At 40.7% G+C, this 20,621-nt stretch overlaps 1 protein-coding gene across 1 annotated transcript in view; it reads right to left on the reverse strand.

Annotated features, from left to right (window-relative positions):
* Window positions 1–20,621, reverse strand: part of HOOK3 (hook microtubule tethering protein 3) — a 79,444-nt gene that overhangs the window by 57,951 nt on the left and 872 nt on the right. Inside the window, exon 2 of the mRNA XM_075740337.1 lies at window positions 8,771–8,856. Within this exon, the coding sequence (XP_075596452.1) occupies window positions 8,771–8,856 (86 nt within the window). The remainder of the gene's footprint in view (window positions 1–8,770; window positions 8,857–20,621) is intronic.

A 20,621-nucleotide genomic window follows, 5' to 3' on the forward strand; every position in this document is an offset into this window, starting at 1 on the left:
ACTCTGTAAAATAATCATCAACACTGAATGTATATAGGTCTCTTATCTTACTGTATTTCATAACAATTCTAGTCAAGAAGAACCAGTAACCTTCATATCTGAACACAAACGCACAGTGAATCTTACAGAATAGTACTAAGATACGCAAAAGCATAGGCTAAATTTCTTCCTCTGAGATAATATAGTTAGCACTGGAGAATTCCATTTAATGGGTTTTTAACCTGAAATTTAAAGATAAAGTTTTTATGATAAAAAGAAAGAAAGCGTCTTTCAGGGATGTAGCAACAACCTGTTCAGTAATAACTGAATCTGTAAACAAAATGATCATGCTTGGTTACATAGCACAAATTTCTGCCATTTTATATCAAACACTACATCAGTGAAAAGCTTCTGAATGTGTCAGTAATTCCTTCTGTACCCTTTTCTTCTCACAGCCTCTTCCAGCTCTTTTAGTCAGAAAATTGTGCTACATGAGTTGTTACTTCTGATGAATGCCCATTACTTACAAATGAGCTGCTACTTTGAGTGCAAAAAACAATGTACAAAAAAATGGAGAACAATGGAAGGAGCTGCTGGCCCCTTCTAAGTACTTGACATGAGGCACAGCTGGTTTTTTTTATCAGCTAATGAATAAGCAATATTCTTATTTTTTTTCTTTCACTGACAACAAATCCTACAGTTTGTGTTGTGCAAGTTTTCCGTACATCTAATTTTCTGTATAACTAATTCCCTGAACTAGGGATCTCTTTGAAACTGTTCCTCATCATAAACTACTGTCTTAATTTCATCTTGTTTCTACTGTCTTGCCCTCATAAGTACCAATGGACTCTCTCTATAAAGGTGGCGGTTAAAAAAATAGAAAGAATAGAGACTTTCAAACTTTAAAGTTTTCAAAAAGAAATGCTATCCTTACTTATGAAAATATATCCAGATCACTGGATCACCCCAACATCTTTCAATTTTCATCAATGCTCTCTCTCTCTCACTTAGAGTTCTTCACTGACTGCATTTTCTTCATTCATAGCAAACTTTTTTTTTTTTTAATTCTCACTGGATATATTAATCTGCTCTTTCAGCTATTTTTTGAACATTAATTAAATTTGCTATAGTAAAAGTCCTGATGCACCCAAAAGTCAGAATTCTCCCCTCCCATCTTTATGTAATTAACCTACTAGTTCTATTAGCCTCAAAGAGCACACTGATGAAGAATCCTAAATGGGAGACAGCTATACCGAAAGATACCCAAATTTCAAGGAACATGCAGTACAGAAATAGTAGTTTACCCTTCTCTTTGGAATAAGAGTAACAGTGTTTAAGCTTTGCATCTTCAGTCAAGACAATACATTTGTCATTGGAAGATTAATTTGTTGTGAGATTATCATATCAAAGCCAAATGTCAAAGTTTCACTGCAAATGACATCTGTTTGCATTGACCTGGTGCTTTCAGGCTGTGCTTGCTCTTTGCCATTTGACATGACTGCATGACTTTTCCAAACAACCTTGAGCACCCAGCTGTCTTGCTCTTGTGCATTTCATAGAATCATAGAATGGTTTGGGTTGGAAGGGACCTCACAGATCATCTAGTTCCAACCCCCCTGCCATGGCCAGGGACACCTTCCAATAGACCACGTTGCCCAAAGCCTCATCCAACCTGGCCTTGAACACTTCCAGGGAGGGGGGATCCACAACCTCTCTGGACAACCTGTTCCAGTGCCTCACCACTCTAACAGTAAAGAATTTCTTCCTAACATCTAATCTAAATCTGCCCTCCTTTAGCTTAAACCCATTACCCCTTGCCCTGTCACTACACTCCCTCATAAACAGCCCCTCACCATCTTTCCTGTAGGCCCCCTTCAGGTACTGGAAGGCCGCAATTAGGTCTTCCTGGAGCCTTCTCCAGGCTGAACAATCCCAACTCTCTCAGCCTGTCCTCATAGGAGAGGTGCTCCAGCCCTCTGATCAGCTCCTCTGGACTCGCTCCAACAGCTCCATGTCTCTCGTGTACTGGGGCCCCCAGAACTGGACACAGTACTCCAGGTGGGGGTCTCACAAGAGCGGAGTAGTGGGGCAGGATCACCTCGCTCGACCTGCTGGTCACGCCTCTTTTGATGCAGCCCAGGACACGGTTGGCTTTCTGGGCTGCAAGCGCATATTGCTGGCTCACACCGAGCTTCTTATCCACCAGCACCCCCAAGTCCTTCTCCTCGGGGCTGCTCTCAATCCATTCTCCACCCAGCTTGTAGTTGTGCTTGGGATTGCCCCGACCCATGCGCAGGACCTTGCACTTGGCCTTGTTGAAATTCATAAGGTTTGCACAGGCCCATCTCTCAAGCCTGTCAAGGTCCCTCTGGATGGCATCCCTTCCCTCCAGAATGTTGACCACACCACACAGCTTGATGTCATCACTAAACTTCCTGAGGGTGCACTCCATCCCACTGTCCATGTCGCTCACAAAGATGTTGAACAGTGCCAGTCCCAATACCAACTCCTGAGGAACACCACTCATCACTGATCTCCACTTCATCACTGATCTCCACTTGGACATTGAGCCGTTGACCGCAACTCTTTGAGTGCGACCATCCAGCCAATTCCTTATCCACTGAGTGGTCCATCCATCGAATCCCTGTCTCTCCAATTTAGGGATAAGGATGTCATCTGGGACAGCGTCAAATGCTTTGCACAAGTCCAGGCAGACGATGTCAGTTGCCCTTCCTTTGTCCACCAATGCTGTACCCCATCATAGAAGGTCACCAAATTTGTCAGGCACGATTTGCCCTCAGTGAAGCCATGCTGGCTGTCACCAATCTCCTCCTTATTTTCCATATGCCTCAGCATTGTTTCCAGGAGGGTCTGCTCCATGATCTTCCTGGGCACAGAGGTAAGACTGACCAGCCTGTAGTTCCCTGGGTCTTCCTTTTTTTCCTTTTTAAAAATGGGGGCTATGTTTCCCCTTCTCCAGTCAGTGGGACCTTCACTGGACTGCCAGGACTTCTCAAACATGATGGAGAGTGGCTTAGGCACTTCATCCACCAGTTCCCTCAGGACCCATGGATGCATCTCATCAGGTCTCATGGACTTGTGCACCTTCAGGTTCCTTAGATATTCTCGAACCTGATCTTCTCCTACAGTGGGCGGTTCTGCATTCTCCTAGTCCCTGCCTTTGCCTTCTGTGACCTGAGCAGTGTGGCTCAAGCACTTCCCAGTGAAGACTGAGGCAAAGTCATTGAGTACCTCAGCCCTCTCCATATCCTGGGTAACCAGGTCACCCATTTCATTCCAGAGGGGATCCACATTTTCCCTCATCCTCCTTTTATCGCTGACATACCTAGAAAATCCTTTCTTATTGCCCTTGACATCCCTGGCCAGATTTAATTCTATCAGGGCTTTGGCTTTCCTAACCTGATCCTGGCTGCTCGGACAGTTTCTCTGTATTCAAGCTACCTGCCCTTGCTTCCGTCCACTGTAGGCTTCCTTTTTGCGTTTGAGTTTGTCCAGGAGCTCCTTGTTCATCCATGCAGGCAGAGCCCTTGGTGTTTTTGCCTGACTTCCTCTTTGTTGGGATGCATCGCTCCTGAGCTTGGAGGAGGACCCTTGAATACTAGCCAGCTGTCTTGGGCCCCTCTTCCCTCCAGGGCTTTGTCTCAAGGTATTCTACCAAGCAGGTCCCTGAAGACGCCAAAGTCTGCTCTCCTGAAGTCCAGGGTGGTGAGTTTGCTCCGCCCCCTCCTCACTGCCCTGAGGATCTTGAACTCCACTATTTCATGGTCACTGCAGCCAAGGCTGAATTTCTATACTTGCAAAAATTTTCTTCTATATGGTTATCTTTCTTGGGACAGAGAGGGAGCCAGTGCTGCTAATATAAAAACAAGGGTAGACTGGAAAAGCCTGCTCTAGGCTTGCTTCATGTCATTGAACATTCCCTGATTCCTAAGTATTCTTCCTGTGGCATCTTTTTGAAGGAGTAAAAGGAGGATTTCACTGCTAGTGTCAAATTTATTTTTGTTTTTAAGAAAGAATACTTAAAATGGCTTTGTCAACATGCTCTTAATCAGTTTTCTTAGCCAACTATACAAACGCTGATCCCTGTATTTCGCATGTATTCCCATATCTCATGTTCATGGAACCAGACAATGTTTGGCTATTCTGCAACTCTTGGTATCTACTTCAAAAAAAAAAAAAAAATAATCAATTGGAGCCATCTTCTGTTACTACAGAAAAAGAAGCAACAATATTTACCCTCAAAAATTGTTCATGTTATCATTCCTGTTTTACAATCCAAGATCAGCTTGCTGCTGCACTTCAAAGTTTATCTCAACAGCAATGCAATATTATTGCTAAATCTCTGCATAGGAATCAATGTATTCATTGCATAAGTATGCAAAATGGTAAATATGAAGCACAACTATCAGAAAGTAAGGCAGCCAGATACTAATTTTGTCAGGTTCAAATTATTACCTAGGGCATTAAGAAAGAACTTTAAATTGCTTAGCCAATCTTTACATATAAGCTGAATAAACCAAAAAAATTCCTGCATTCAGTGTCAGCAGGGCAATTGCTGCAGAAAATATTTTAAAACGATGCTACAGAAATGCAGTATTTCTATTGTACATCTCTTTTTAAAACATCAGTTCATCAGCTGAAAACAGTATCTCAGAACAGTTTTCCTTTCTTAATACCGAGGCAGAGAGAAAGGCAGTATTTCAAGTCATGGTAGTACCAGGCTAAAATTGTCAGTAAGGTTATTGAGGGGCCTTTAACACTGAAGTTTCATTTTGGTTTGTATCAAGATTTATTATGTTTTAGATCCAAATTCTGATTAGTCTTTGAACTAGTCAATCAAGAACATATAAAGTTAACTTTATGATGGGTCAACAGATGATAAGTGGAAACTGTACCCTATGGAAGAACTACAGAAGTTCAAGACAGATAAATACCTAAATTAAATATGTCACTACTACCTTTTTTCTAAACGCATATGTCACTATTACGTTTTTTCTAAATGCTCTGAAAACACATTCACAGGTGATTATGCTGAAATCCTGACTTACTATAAAGGTTACTGAACATATCACTTTTATGGTCACTACCTTTTTATAGATACTCCAGTAGGTAAAAAAGGACAATACCTTTCCAATCCTAAGAAAAAAGGAACAGTATCCAATTTATGTTGTATTTACCATCAGACTTGTAAACTTGATGTTCAGACTTCAGAAAACTTACAAGTGAGCTGATTTAAATGCTGGGTTGGAAAATCCATTTCTACTGGGTGGGGGAGTGTTGTGTCATCTTTTGTGTACCAACAAAATACATTAAAACAGTAGAAAGACTGCTTCAATTACTCTGAAGCGAGAGGACTGCTGATATTACTTGAAATTAGTTTTGTTTGATCCAAAAATACATAAAGATTGGATAATTCTTATAAGTGATCCCTCGTCTTTCTCACAGACGGAGAAATTAAGTGCTGAAAGAAACTTTGCAGCATTTACACCTTTGAAGTTTCAGGTAGGAAAAACTGTTCTCTACTTCAACCCTTTAGGATTCTACACTCCAGATCTTACCTTTCCACATGCTAAAAAGTGTTCCCTTGAAATATTTGACTACATTGAGATTTCCTCTTTCCCTCTTTTTAATTCCTGTGAACTGACAGCTCACTCTTTCACTAGGAGGAAGGCTCCTGCTCCACCTGCAGATTTGCAACTACACAACAGATTCAGTGCCCTCATGGCAGTAAAGGGGCTAGGAGCTCTGTCAAACAAATCATCTGTGTTTAGTAAACCTGAGCCACGCAGCAGTGCAAGAGGGAAGCGGTCAGCATTAGCAAAGGATGGAGGACCCTGATCTTCTGACTGATTTGTCATCTCAGAAGGGTTGCTGCTTGCTAGCGGCTGGAATTCATGGCATTGTTGAAAGACTGCCAAAGCTTGTCCAGCCCTCAGACTACTACTCCTTCTGCTATTCCACCTGGGCACCACCTATACAGCTAGGGAGACCTGGAAAGCACCAAGTGTGATTACATGGCTCTGGAAGCTATGGTCAAGGCCCAAGTGGTGTTCTCCCCAATCGCACCAGTTAGCGGGAACGGTGTGAGGAGCAGACAGATCCTGTAGGTCAGTAACTAGCTGTGAACTGGTGCTGGCAGTAGGGTTTTGGTTTCCATGACTACAGAAACCTCTGAGCAGTCCTTGATTCTTGAGGAAGAGATGGGATCCACCTAAGGTGGGCAGAAGCTTCTTCACCAACAGGCTGGCCAGCATGGTAAGAACAGTTTTAAACAAGGAACAATAAAAGAGGGAAAATACAACCAAACATCAAGTGACAAAGTAGTGGCAAGCAAAGGGTGTGGGATGATGTGAACAAGAGATACTTCATAGTCAGTAAAACAGGGCTGAAGTTGGGTGACCCTAAGCATACACACTAAATAAAGGTCTACAGAAAGACACTACCAGGAAAGCTCTCATTCTTGGGAATCAGCAAGACTGGATGCACACGTGAAGTGCCTGGGCACTAATGCATGCAGCACAGAGAATAAACAGGAGGAAACAGCTCTGTCTGTAGTTATAAGGCCACAGTCTCACTGGGATCACAAAGACATGGTAGGATGGTTCACATGACAAGGTTGCTGCCATGAATGAATACAAGTACTTTGGAAAGAACAAGCTGGAAAGGCAGTGACAGAGAGATGCCCTTTTTGTGACACTGCAGTGGGAATGCATGAGCTCTGCCTTGTGACGTTGTTATAGGTGCCCACTACAGTCCACTTCATCAGGATAACATCATCATGGACAAACTGATGAAACATGGCCTGGGTAAGTGGATAGTGAGGTGGGCTAAAAAATAGCTGAACTGCCAGGCCTAAAGGGTTATGAGCAGCAGCATGAAGTCCAGTTGGAGGCCAGTCCACTAGCAGCATACCAAAGGGGTCAATACTATTAAACATCTTTAATAGTGACCTAGATGATGGAACAGCGTGCAAGTTTTCAGATAATACAAAACTAGGAGTGTTTGATACACTTGGTAGTTGTGCTGCCATTTGGAAGGACCATGACAGGCTGGAGAAATGGGCTGACAGGAACCTGATACATTTCAGTCAGTGCAAACCCCATGCACCAGTATCTGCTGGGGGCCACCTGGTTGGAAAGCAGCTTTGCAAAGAAGCAGCTTGGTAGAAAGGAAGCTGAACACATTCCAGCAAGGTGTCCTTGTAGCAAAGAAGGCCAACCACATCCTGGGCTGCACTGGGAAGAGCACTGCCAGCAGGCCAAGGGAGGTACTACTCAGCTCTGGTGAGACCACATCTGAAGTGCTGTGTCCTGGGCTCCCCAATATGAGACACACCTGGGCATAGAAGGAATCTCAGCAAAGGGCAATTAAGATGATTAACAGACTGGAGCATCTGTCAAATAAGGTGACACTGAGTGAGCTGTGTCTGTTTAGACTTGAGAAGGCTCAGTGGGATCTCATCAACCCTGTGTATAAATACTTGATGACTCCTCCTTCTTTATACCCTCACATAATCTTCTGAGTGGTATCCAGCGAAAAGACAAGAGACAGTGGGTACAAATTGAAAGACAAGTACTTCCATCTGAACGTGAAGAAAAAATTGACCCCTGCTGCCCTTTTTTTTAAAAAACCAAAACAACAAAAAAAAAACCAAAAAAAAAACCCAACCAAAACCAACTGTTAAGGCAGTTGAATATTGGAACAGGTAGCCCTGAGGGGCTGTAGAGTCTCCATCCTTCCATATACTCAGAATGTGACTGGACACAATTCTGGGGCAACTTGCTCTAGCAGACACTGCTTTGAGCAGGTGAGCTGGGTTAAATATTCCAGAGGTGCCTTCCAACCTCAACGATTCTACAATTCTTTGATGTAAACCAGAACAACTCTTAACAGAAAGCTGTTCTTACCTATTTTGTACTCGTTCAGTTTTCAATTTCAGCAAATTACACAGAAGACATTTTATTCTGCATTTAAACTCAAGACAGTACCCTCTTCATGTTAAAAGGAATAAAGCATATCTTTTTTTAAAAAAATAGGTCTGTAGGAACTGGCATGCTCAATTTGGACTGCTGGCTTTGGTAAATGCTGCTTAAGTTTCTAATGAAAAATAAAAAACTCTGTTTCTGTGAAAATAGGTAATTCTGCATATAGCTACATTTCAAATGCACATCTGTAGTCCCCAGAAACATCCTAGACTACACTGAGACGTTGAACTAATGCATTTTATCCTATCTGATCTTAAAGTTCAAAAAAGTATCTAGTGTAACAGCTATTATTCCTTCACTTACTTTAAAGAATGTAGAATTGCTGCAAACAACTAAACTGACAGTTTCCTTCAGTTTATCACAGAATTTTTATTGCATTAAACTAATTCTGTCATTACTGATACACTGAATGTAGTTTTAAACAATCATCACGGCCAATACCTTACCTTGCACTAGTTCCAACTTTTTAAAAAAGTTTAAATTTGTAAGCTTAGTTTTAATCCAATTTACTTTCCAGTAAGCTCATACTTGAAAAAACAAAAACCCCCTAAACCAAAACTTTTTTTTTTTGGGGGGGGGGTGGCATTTAAGATAGTTATCTGAAAACTAGAGAGAAAAAAATATTACTCATGTTCCAGATTAAAGTACTGTCTAAGCATAGGAGAAGCCACATCCTTATGGAATACCAGCCACGTTTGAACTAAATACTAAAATACACTTAAATACAGAAAAATGTATAGATAATAAAACTGTGTGTTTAATTCATTAAATAAACAATTTCTTACATTTTTTGAAGAACCTGGGCCATCACAACCCCATTCGTTAAGTCTTCCACGGTCTGGCATGGTGCCTCAACATTAAACGTCTGGATCTGTGGGAGAAATGAAGTTTGTCTTCTTTTACTTCAATGTTGAGAGATTTTCAAAAGTAAAAAAAAAAAAAAAGAGCTACCAAATAGCAAACAGAACACAGTAAATGCCACATGTTTAGTGTTCATGTTAGGAATTAAGAAGTCTTAGATTTAATAGCAATCAAGCAAACGAGCTACTGACAAGGATTAGCATCTTTGTTTTTGCAAACTTGTAAACTTTGCTACAAATAACAGCAGTACATTCTCCAAAGGCCAAATTTTCCACAGCCTTTTCTGATTTGGAAAGTCACTGGGCCTTCTGTTCTCCCATTCAAGTACTTCTGGAGCGTATATTCAAGTACACTCTCCCAATGAACGTATGTAAGAAACTCGGCTTTTAGAACTAACAATGATCACACAAAACTCTGATAGGCTCTCCACAACCACAAGATCAAATGTACAGGGACATACATACTCCAAACTTAACTATTCCCTACTGAGAGATGGAAGAGGAGAGCACAGTGCTGCTATGGACAGTAAGGTCCGTATTATGGCAAGCCTCTGACCTTCAGATGGAAGCTAAGATTCAAAAATGCTGCTATTCTGAAGGGGAATGGCAAGGACCATAGGACTGAGCTGTTTGATGACAAAATTACTTATGATTAAAGATGAGTTAGTTCATAACAAATTCCGCTCCACAGACTGTACACTGGACACACTGGGACCAATCTAAGGTTAACTTTCTGAGGATGCTGTGTAATATTCTAGATTCCTCAGAAGCAAGAATAATCTCTTAAAAAAAAGACAAACCTCATCAATACACGTGATTTCTGTATGGCTTCTACTCATCAACTCCATTTTCATGCACAGAGCATACAGGCTACCTGAAACCCTCCCACTATCATATCAGCAAATGTACAAACACACAAGGCAAAGCTCTTTTCTCCCTTCCTCTCTTGGTGTGAAGGAGAGACTTTCTACTTCATAACACAGAAAAACAAGATGCATACTCTATCTGTTTTGTATCTAATTTTATCATTATACTTCCCCAATACTTTATACACAAGAAAAGATCAAAACTGTTATTAAGGCTCATGTAACCAGTCTGAACCCTATTTTCCCACCCCCAGTCACACAAGCAAGATTGCCATTGAGGACAATAATGCTTTTCATAGATGACAAAGAACAGAAAGAAAGACTAAAACTAATTATATGACTTGTTTTTTCACATACATTTAAATTTTGTAATAAATGTCTTTGCTTGCATAGGAAAGGAATACACAGCATAATATTTCAATTAAGGTGTCAAATTTATGCTACAAAACATTTATTCAGCTCTTAAAACTAAGGATAAGTAACAAATTTTCTTCAAAAAACACCCCTACATAAAACAGCTTTACAAATTTATGTCAAAGTTAAACTCCTACTCCACTCAGATAGTTCTAGAAAACACTAAACCACTTGTCCTGGTTTCAGCAAGGATAGAGTTAATTTTCTTTCTGACACCTGGTGTAGTGCTGTGTTTTGGATTTAGGATGAGAATAAAGTTGATAACACACTCATGCTTTTAGTTGTTGCCAGGCAGCCAAGGACTTTTCAGCTTCTCATACTGCCCTGCTAACAAGAAGGTGGGGGGCACCCAAGAAGCTGGGAGGGGACACAGCCAGGACAGCTGACCCAAACTGGCCAAAGGGGTATTCTGTACTAGATGATGTCACGCCCTGTACATAATTGGGGCAGTGGGGCCTGAGAGTTGTATCAGCTGAGGGCCTGGCGTGGTAGCTGGGGATCTTGCACAGCAGCATTAGGAGTGATGGCATTTGTCTTCCCAAGTAACCGTTAGGCCTGATGGATCCCTGCTTCCCTGGAGATGGCTGAACACCTGCCTGCCCATGGGAAGTGGTGAACAGATTCCTTGTCTTGTTTCGCTTGTACGTGTGGGCTGGGAGGTTGGGCAGCTGAGGGTCACGTATAGCATCGACTTCAGGTGGTAAGCAATTGTGCTGTTCATCACTTGTTTTGTATATATTATTATTTTCCTTTTTTTGTTTGTCCTGTTAAACTGTCTTTATCTCAGCCCACGAGTTTTCTCACTTTCACTCTTCCAATTCTCTCCCCCATTCCGTCGGGTGGGAAGTGAACAAATGGCTGTGTGGTGCTCAGTTGCTGGCTGGGGCTAAACCATGACACCACTCTAAGAAACAGTAGAGTTCATTTTCCAGAAGGGAGAAGAATGGTAAGAATGTGGCAATGCAGAAGCAGAGTCCAGCTGCAGAGACAAGCAAATATTTTTTGTGTGCCTCTAAACAGCTATTCAATAACAGCTGTTAAAACACTGCCCTTCCTGTGCATTGTGATGTGTTTCCTCCTGCAACACTTCTCTCTCATCCTGCTATAACTGCTCCTACTTGTGTGTTTGCAATACTGTCCAATCATTAGTTCCCCAAAGCTGCAAATTAATTCCTGTTCCCCATTACAATTCTTTTTTTCTCACTGCTTGTACCACTATATGGAGCCTTGACATCATGCTTCAGGGATGGGATGTCATTCGGAGTGACCTGGACACGCTTGAGAAGTGGGCCCATGTGAACCTCATGAGGTTCAACAAGGCCAAGTGCAAGGTCCTGCACATGGGTCAGGGCAACCCTGCAGTTTTTCATGCTTTCCAAGACAGCAGCAGACTGCATGAAACAAAGGGGATCCAGGCTCTCCAACAAGCAACAGTTTTATTTCAGGGTTTGAATTTCCAGATGTTTTCACTGATTTTAAGGTTGTCAGACTCTCCTTATTAAAATCTCAAGAATTACTTTGTCATCCAGCTGTAAGGTGTTGTGGTTTAGCCCCAGCTGGCAGCACCACAAGGCCACTCGCTCACTCCCCACCACCACCCCGGTGGGATGGGGAGGAGAATGAGAAGAAAAAGATAAAACTCACGGGTTGGGATAAGGACAGTTTACTGGGACAGCAAAGGAACAGAAAAATAACAACAATACCAATAAAAGAATATACAAAGTAGGTGATATACAATGCAATTTGCTCACCACCCAGAATCCAATGCGCAGCCTGTGTCCCTGTGCTGTGATCCCTCCTCCTTGGCCAGCTCCCCTCTTATATAGCAGTCATGATGTCATATGGTATCAAATACCCCTTTGGCTAATTTGGGTCAGCTGGCTGTGTCTTCTCCCAGCTTCTTGTGAAAATTAATTCTACCCCAGCCAAAAAAAAACAGGACATAAGATTAGGTTCTCAACAATGAAATGGCAAGGTCTTTACATTACTGGCCAGGGTAGGGATTCTTTCAGGGAGAAGGAGTTGAATGTTATTTTTACTAATTTCCTTCTCATTTTATACATACTGTGTTTGACCCTAAATACCTGAACAGGTCAAAGCCATGAGAGATCTCAATCAAAATATTTCATTAATCTTTGGAAAACAAACTATGAAATATTTCCTTTGCAGAAACACAGTGTAGAAAGTAGAAGAGATACCTTGACTAAAGCTTAAAGGACTGTGAGATGAGAGAGCCATGACAGAATAAAACAGTTATTACTGTATTATCTTGGCACTGCCACTAAATTGCTGCTAACTGAAGTGTTCAAGTATGACACATTATTAAGATACAATGAACAGAGTCTCAAGTCTGAATGTTTTTTGGTTTAACCATTTCAGAAACATCCATGAGAAGACAAGCTAATATACCAACTCCCAGGGAGAAAATGAATGTATTCCTGTTTTCAGTTGAAAGCCAGGTGAGTCAGCTGATGAAAAAGAATACTACACAGCATCTGTGATGAAGATAAAATGAAAATATGGCACATAATAGGTAGGCCTAAGAGCACCGTAAACCAACAGTTCTTTCCAAGCTTTCATCTACTTAATCATGTTTTATTTAAAAATATTTACCATTGATGCCTTCTCTTCTCAAAATACAAGCTATTAGTAAATGCAAAACTGAAACATTACCTTGGTACACCCACATTTACGGGATACATGCATTCAGACTCCACCAAGCACCAATGAACTTTATAAACCTAAAAAAGTGCCTTTTAAGACTAGAAACATCATCTCATGGAAGAAAACACAAATGTCAGAGTTTACAGGAGGTGAACCATCAGCTTCCTCTGCTGATCAGAGTGCAAAAATTTCCGTCTCTACTACCCAGAGTTGACAAAATTACATAATTACAGTGATTTTACATTAAACATAGGAAGTGTAGGATATCTTCTGTCTTCAGCACTCTGACTCACAGAAACCTAGATGATAATGCAACCCATAGAATTGGGATGCCTGAAGTTTCACCAAAGGAGGATAATGGAACTGTTCCCTAAAAGTAGGTGTTAAATACAAATAGCAGAACAGTGCTCAATGAACAAAGCAGCAAAATTCTTTTATCCTGAATGAAGACTGCTAGGCTACTAGAAACCTGAATAGCACCAGGGAAATGTGCCCAAATTTATCTTAGTGCCCACACTAAGATAAAGGATAGGCAGAAAGGCACAGCTTCTATTTGATGGCATAAGGCAAAGCAAAGTCCATTAACTTCTTGGCTAGTGGTTAGCCAGAAAGCTTTGCATATTAGTAGTCCAAATTTTTACATATTTCTAATATTACTTGGGAAAAAAAGGCGAACAGACGACAACTTTTCCCTTGCAAAATACAGAAAAGAAGAAGAACTATTCAAAGCCCACAACTCCACTCTCTTGCAGCAATAATTGAGATGAAAAATACTGTTTCTATTGACAGGTGGAATAAAGAACTCTCCCCCAAAGGCACAGAAGATGAATCCAAGAGCACTAAGTTCTCCTGAAACATCATCTGCATAAACCTTCTGATCAGTGCGGAAACAGAGCCTTTCACGGGATCACAAGAGTAAGAAAGTCTTAGCATCTAAAATGCTAAGATTCAGAGAGAGTTGGCAGTAAGTTTTCATCAGGCTAAAAAATTTCAGACTTAGCAGATTCTAGAACTGGCAACACAGACACATAGCACACCACTAAATTTAGCATATCTTGCAGTTTGAGTCTCCATTTCCAGGATTTGTATTGCAGCAAATATTTTCCTGAACTTCACGGAGACTGTAGGTATGCAGAACAAGATTTTTCAGATGTTGACCAAATTCCATGATTCCTTAAGAAAGGCAGGAGCCACCATGGAACAGGCTGCCACATCTTTAAGCACTGTCCATAAAATAAAATCAGCTAAATCATGCCCGAGTGATCAAGTCCTGCTAGGTTTTTTTCCTAACCAGCAAAGGGACAGTACAGTTGATAAAACAACCATAATCTCTGTTGCAGTTAAACACAAACTTATTTTACTTATTCCTATACTGAAATAAAACTATGGATACCTTGCTGCCACAGCAAACAAGTTCACTCAAAGGTTTAACTAACGTAATCCAGGAATGTAGGATATGCTATAACCCATTTAATACATTGCAATTCTGGAATGAATAAAATACGGATGCTTATTTCCCAGATCTAATGCCCCCATAAGATACATATAGGTGGGGCATGAATACCCACTTGTTGTTTAGCTTAAGTATCTAAACTAGTTACCCTGAGAGATTTAACTCTTAATCGACAGGATTTCCACAGAGGACACAAAGCACTACACTCGCAGTGCGGCATAGTGTACACTTCCAAGGAAACTTGCAGCTAAATGGCATGAAAGAGCCCTACAAATTCTAGGGCCGAAGCACATTATCATCAGATTTACAATACATCATTTTGTGCAATACTTCCTCCCCTACATGCACCACTCCAAAAACATTTCCTGCGTGCCCACTTTGAAAAGCTGCCATCCCTTTGTGGCCTCAGCTAGTCCACTGAAACACAACTTCAGCTTTGTTTTCATTCAGAAGCTTTTGCCTGCCACAGGCAGGAGTAGAGTGCTGGCTGGACTCACCCCACCTTTAACCTTAGAGAGCTTTTCCCTCCACTAAAACCTTCCTGCTCCCTTCCATGCTGTCTTTTGTTCATTGAGCTGAACGAGAAGTACTAAGTAACCCATAGGAATGACCAAGTCACATACGGCAAAGTAAGGCAGCCGCACGTGTGCTCTTCAGGGCAGGAAGCCACTACCAGTAGGCTGGGGAAGGAGTTAATCCTTTTCCCTTTCCTGTACGGCAGGACCTGCCAGGCTGTTGGCAACAAAAGCCACAAGACAGACAGTAATAGCCTCTTCCCCTCACTTCCAGCCACACATTCCTGCCTTAACCGTGTGCTAGTGTTAGTTGCTGTGTGGCCAATAACCTCGCTGTTTTTTTTTTTTAAATTAATGACTAGGACTTACAAATTAAATTTATTAAGCAACCCTGGACTGAGGCTCTGAAGCTGGAGGCAGACCATAGTTAGTTAATCTTTCTAAATTATCACAGTACTCGAGTCCTCAGATCAGCCAAGGAAGCAGAGAGTAGCAAGTGCAACAGAGTCTTGGGCCCCTCCTCTTCTCCCTTCCCTGCTCCACAACTTGAAAGTCTGTAATTACTCTACAGAAGTCAAACATATTGCAGCAAAGACTTCTGATGGTCCAGGATGAATAGAATATCAGAATACTATCTTCCAGTTCCAGAGCCTCAAAGTGGTGTTACACCAAAACAAAGATAATTCTGCAAAATTCACAATTTGTCTTCATCTCTTTGAAAAAATTGTTTAACTATTCCAAAAAGAAGATAGAAACAGGTTTCTCTCCTTACCTCCCACCTTGAGATTAACAAGCTAACAGAAAAGTTGTTTCCTTTATACTGTTTAAGGTTCACAGTTCTCAGTAGCAAAATCTGTTTCTTCTCCAAAAAACATCTCACTATCCCCCCCTCCAAAGAATGAGGGGCAGAACTGGGAGCTGAAATTGTGCACATACGGAATCACATCTAAATGTTTTTTTTTTCTTCAGAGAACTAATAATTGTTATAAACATACTACTGCTATAGAACAGCTCTTCAGAAAGGAATAAATTGAAAAAAAGCAGAATCTGGGACAAGGCCCCAAAGAATGCAAATCTAGTACTGTGTCAAAATGTACACATGAAGAATAATGTCTGCACCTCCAAATTCTGTGTTCAGCCTTCCTTCCTGTTGTTGACTTAAAAGAAGGGGAGAAGGTACAAACTGTACCTTGTCTTTCATTATCATATTCATATGTGGTCAGCCTGATATTACTTACTCTACAATACAATCTTCAAAAGAAGTTCTTCTGCTCTGCTTGACCTCTCAGCAATAGATCAAAAAAATCCCTATAACCTAATAATGGTGCTAGACACCCCAGCTCCTTCAAACATAGTGACCAATATCCTCAGAATATCACCCTCAGACAACTACCCCTAAATGGGTGGAGCAACAATTTCTTTACCATCTTAGTGAGAGGTCATAAAAAATAAAAAAAGTTGCTCAACCTACTGCTCTGTCACAGCATATACAGAGGCTGTGACCTGCCAGATACCTCGACTCATGCTCCATAACTGCTGGTAAGCTCAGTGGGTTTTTTCCCCCTCTGTCTGAACAGCAACATATTCAAACAAAACTATCCTCTTGACCTGTTGTCATCACCAGAACAATCAACCACTTCTGAAATGTGATGTTTTCTTCAAGTAATGAGATATGCTGATGTGATGATATCATCAGAAGAAAATGAAACCCTACAACTTTGTGGTCAATGATCAAGGACTGAAAGAACAAAGAGTTTAAACAGGCTTAGCAAGTCTGCTACAATCTTTGCATCTACAAGAAACCGGAAGACTACTTAAAACCACAGATGCACAAGGATCAAGAACAGCATAGTCTAAAAAGGAGGGAACTACACAGTAGGAGAAAACACACCTTTCCTAATCAATTCCAGCAGATTTGATCCTCTCTGAAAAGGATGCCTACAAAGCATTTACAAGCAGCCTTCTTGAGGAACCAAAATCTGTTTCAGTGCTTGTTCACACGGTCTCTATATTTCAAACTAACACAGGCAAATACTTCCAGTTGTGGACAGGCCACCACACAGAAGAGAGAGATACACTGTATCAAGAAAATTTTTCAGCCAAAAAGGGGAAAAGTCAAAGGATTCGTATCACATAAATGGCCAGAGTGCTTTTTAAATGGAGTGTGCGAAAACAGAGGCCTTTTACAGTGTTTACAAAATTCTCACTTAGAAAAATTTTAACATGCCTACCACAAAAACTGTATTTGGCCTTGAGGGTTGGAAGAGAAAGAAAGCAGGCAAAATGCAGCTTGGTGGAGGCAGCACATGACAAAATAAGAGGTATATTTCATAATGAAGGAAAGAAAGTTAATGACATCTCCACAGCAATCTGCTACTTAAAACCAGACAGCAGTGACCTCTTTGAGGAATCCTGCTGTTTACAGACCAATGCTAAACAATCTTTTCAGTATCACATCTTAGTTTTATGTTAAATATTTAAGAAAATTTCTCAGATCACATAGCAAAAGCCTGTAGCCATCACACTGATTTCAGATATAAACATATTAAAGAGTAACTGCCACATGCATGTTTGACAGCTCTCCATGTTCTAAGAAATGACTCGGTGATGTATCTGAGTTAAAAGCACTCCTGACACTACACACAAAAGAAAAAAATAATCTGTGTGTTCATATGTGGACCAGTCAAAAGTTTTAAACAGAAAAGATGTGAATCTGTATTAGATATGCTGAAACAATTTTATTATCATTGCAGGTTTACCTCACAGCCACATTTTTCTAAAGCGCTTTGGCTGCAGTGCAGCTTGGATAACTATACCACAGTGCATAGAATAGTCTCAGAATAGGCTTCTGGGAGATTTTCGGTAGACTAATAATTCTGCAATTACAGCAGGCTGCAAACAGTATAAATATCAACTTTGAGATATCAGTAGTTGGGCTCCAGTATTTCGCTCAGTTTTGCTCAAGTTGCCAGTTACCCTGGCTGCTCAACATCATGGTCACCTGCTAAAGTGCTAGAAAGCAAACGCTCTCTCAGCTGTTTAAAATTCTGGATAAAAATCATTTAGGAACCCATTTGACAATGCCGTCAAAGAGGTAAAAAACCTGAGAATTACACCCCAAGCTACACCGTAACACCAAAAATGGGAGTGTTGGTAAAATATTAAGGAATAAAACACAACATATTCACAGGTAAGCAGTTTGCTACAGCTTAAAGATACCAGAATAGGAATCACAGGCATGCAAGATAAAAGGCTTGAGGGATATTCTCATTCATTAAAATCACAAGTTGGGAGAGGGAGGAGCAGTTTCACCTACATCCATCTGAACAAACATTCAGTTTACACTCAACAGGTTCTCAGATTTGTGCAAAGCCTTATCTACTCTACTTAAAACACAGACAAACCAGTTCAAGTACTTCTGTATGAATGTGAAGCAAGCAATCTGGGAGGTTAAACCAGTTCTTAAGAACAGCAAGCTTCTCTGGCGTAATCGAAAAGACTGGCCATCCCAGGTATGCATAAATTGCAGTTAAGACAGCTTTATTCTCCCATCTAAATGAATGGTTTCCCAAGTATCATTATGGGACTTGAGAGAAAACCAGGCAAAAAAAGAATCTTGTTCACACGGCCCGTTTTCACAGAGGACTAATCAACTCCATTCTCTTCTGCAAGTTTCACGCATCCTGGAATAAATGGAAACAAACTTTCTTCATGGAATAAACTGAAACCACCTTTTTTTTTTTTTCCTGAGTCTGTTTCAAAGCCAATTCACACAAAAATACTGAAATAAAAAATAACCCATAACTCCATATATTCATGTAAGAACTGTGTTGACTAACTCCAATGCTGTTTAACAATTTACTAATATTTCTGCTAACCAAAAAAAAAATGCAGCTAGTTTTTTTATTAACTCGATATCTGAGGGGGTGCAAAGGTTAGACATGTAAAGGGATCCGCATGGACCATTACTACAGACAGGACGAGACTCCCCTGGATAGCTACAGTTTCAAGACCAAAGATTATAAACACTAACTACTCCTCAAACGTGACCATGTGACTGAGTAATAATTCCTACAGGTGGTTAATGCCACAAGACTTTTTCTGTTGCTACAATTTCTCTAAGCATTCTGGTTTCATGTCTGCTTTTCCAGGACAGCTTTTTGAGCCAAGATAACTTTTTTTGATAGTTTAGTTTTTCTAAGAATGTGCAAATTATTTTCAAGGGTAATAGTAAAGTTTGCTGCTCAACAAATCAATTGCCTCAATTACCAACCTCAAATGTGGCAAGGAAAACCAACCAACCAAAAAAAAAAAAAATCACTAGTTCTTTCCACTATTTTTTGTTTAACACTAGAAAATCAGTGGAGATTTTCACTAACACTGCATAGGCTTCATACAGATACACTTGTCCTCTTCATCTTCACAAACAAGAACCAGTGACTGTTATTCTCTATCACGACTAATGCAACTTCCACCGCACTTGAACATGTGCAGAAGTTGATAAAATAATCCTTTCAAACACAGATAAAACACTGGTTTGTACTATATTTGTCTGTACAAATAATTCTTTTGGGGAACAGGGAAGTAGCCACTGCCTTCTGACTCTGCATTTTGTGATTTCCCTGACTAGCTAGCAAACATCTTAATCTTACGAAGTTTTAAAAACAACTTTATTGAAATATCAACACCTCAAAATCAAATTTGAGCATCATACTTAAGTAACAGAATGTTTGAATATTTTTAGTTCTGAAATCTCTTCAGATTTGACACAGACCTGCACCGATGCTATACTTCAACAAAATATTCTCAAGTCATTAACAATTTTGTCCAACCTGCGATTGGACAACGTGTAAGATCAACAGTTCAAATCACTCCTAACAGGCCAATACCATACAAGAGAAAATTCAGTCTTGTTTTGCAGCAGTTTACGTGTTTTGAGTAGTCTCACAGACAAAGGAAAGAGCTAGTCTGTTGCTTACTTGGAAACCTGGGGAGTTAGGAACACGTTGGGACTGCAACCACTTGCTAGGTAAACTTTCACGCTTACGCTTCTCCCATTGCTATAACTGCTTTACTGAGAGAGAGCAGAAGAGGAGCTTACCTAAAACAGCTAAAACAAATACATGGAAACTAGCAGTATATAGCAACAGATCTTTCTCCATCACCGCCCAGTAAACCTTCCTCTTTCTGCTAGCACTGAGGCTCTCACTCAGCCTTTCTTTGCCAGGACTCACACACATAGAATTCATGAGCAAGTCAATAAGAGGACTTTCATTCCCACCACCTGAAAGAGCAAGCATGGAAGCCAAAAGCAGGACACGTGGCCAACTGCAACAAAGACACAAAGATTGGCAGGAACGTGAAGTAAAGAGAAACTGGATTACTTGTTCCAGACCTGTATGAAGCACTGGGGCCCTCTCTTCCCCAAAACCTCTGCCTTCTGTACTTTCCAGGCCACCTGTTCACCTCTAACAATCACTGAATTTCCCTTGCTCATCCCCTGTTGACTTTCACAGAGAAACCTAGCCTGTCATCCTCTAGTAACTTACTCATTACCATCACAGCTCTGGCCTTGCACAGGCTAAATGTCTGAAAGGGAATATCTGTTCCTGTTCAACAATTTGTCGTACTCCTGAATTTCATGTAGTGGGTATTTCCTTGGCAATTTTGGAAAACAAACAAACAAACAGAAAAACAGCCCCAAAACCAAATCCAATGGTTCCAAACACCTAACCAATAAATCATCTGTTACAGAAATACAAGTTGCATGGCTACGTCACAGTCACCACTCAAATTACGGAGTAGCTGCAAACCCAGGTTCAATGTCCACTACATTTTGGCTGCTCTGTGAATAACAGCGCAAC

Source organism: Balearica regulorum, chromosome Z (assembly GCF_011004875.1).
Source record: "Balearica regulorum gibbericeps isolate bBalReg1 chromosome Z, bBalReg1.pri, whole genome shotgun sequence".
In the NCBI taxonomy this organism is placed as follows: domain Eukaryota; kingdom Metazoa; phylum Chordata; class Aves; order Gruiformes; family Gruidae; genus Balearica; species Balearica regulorum.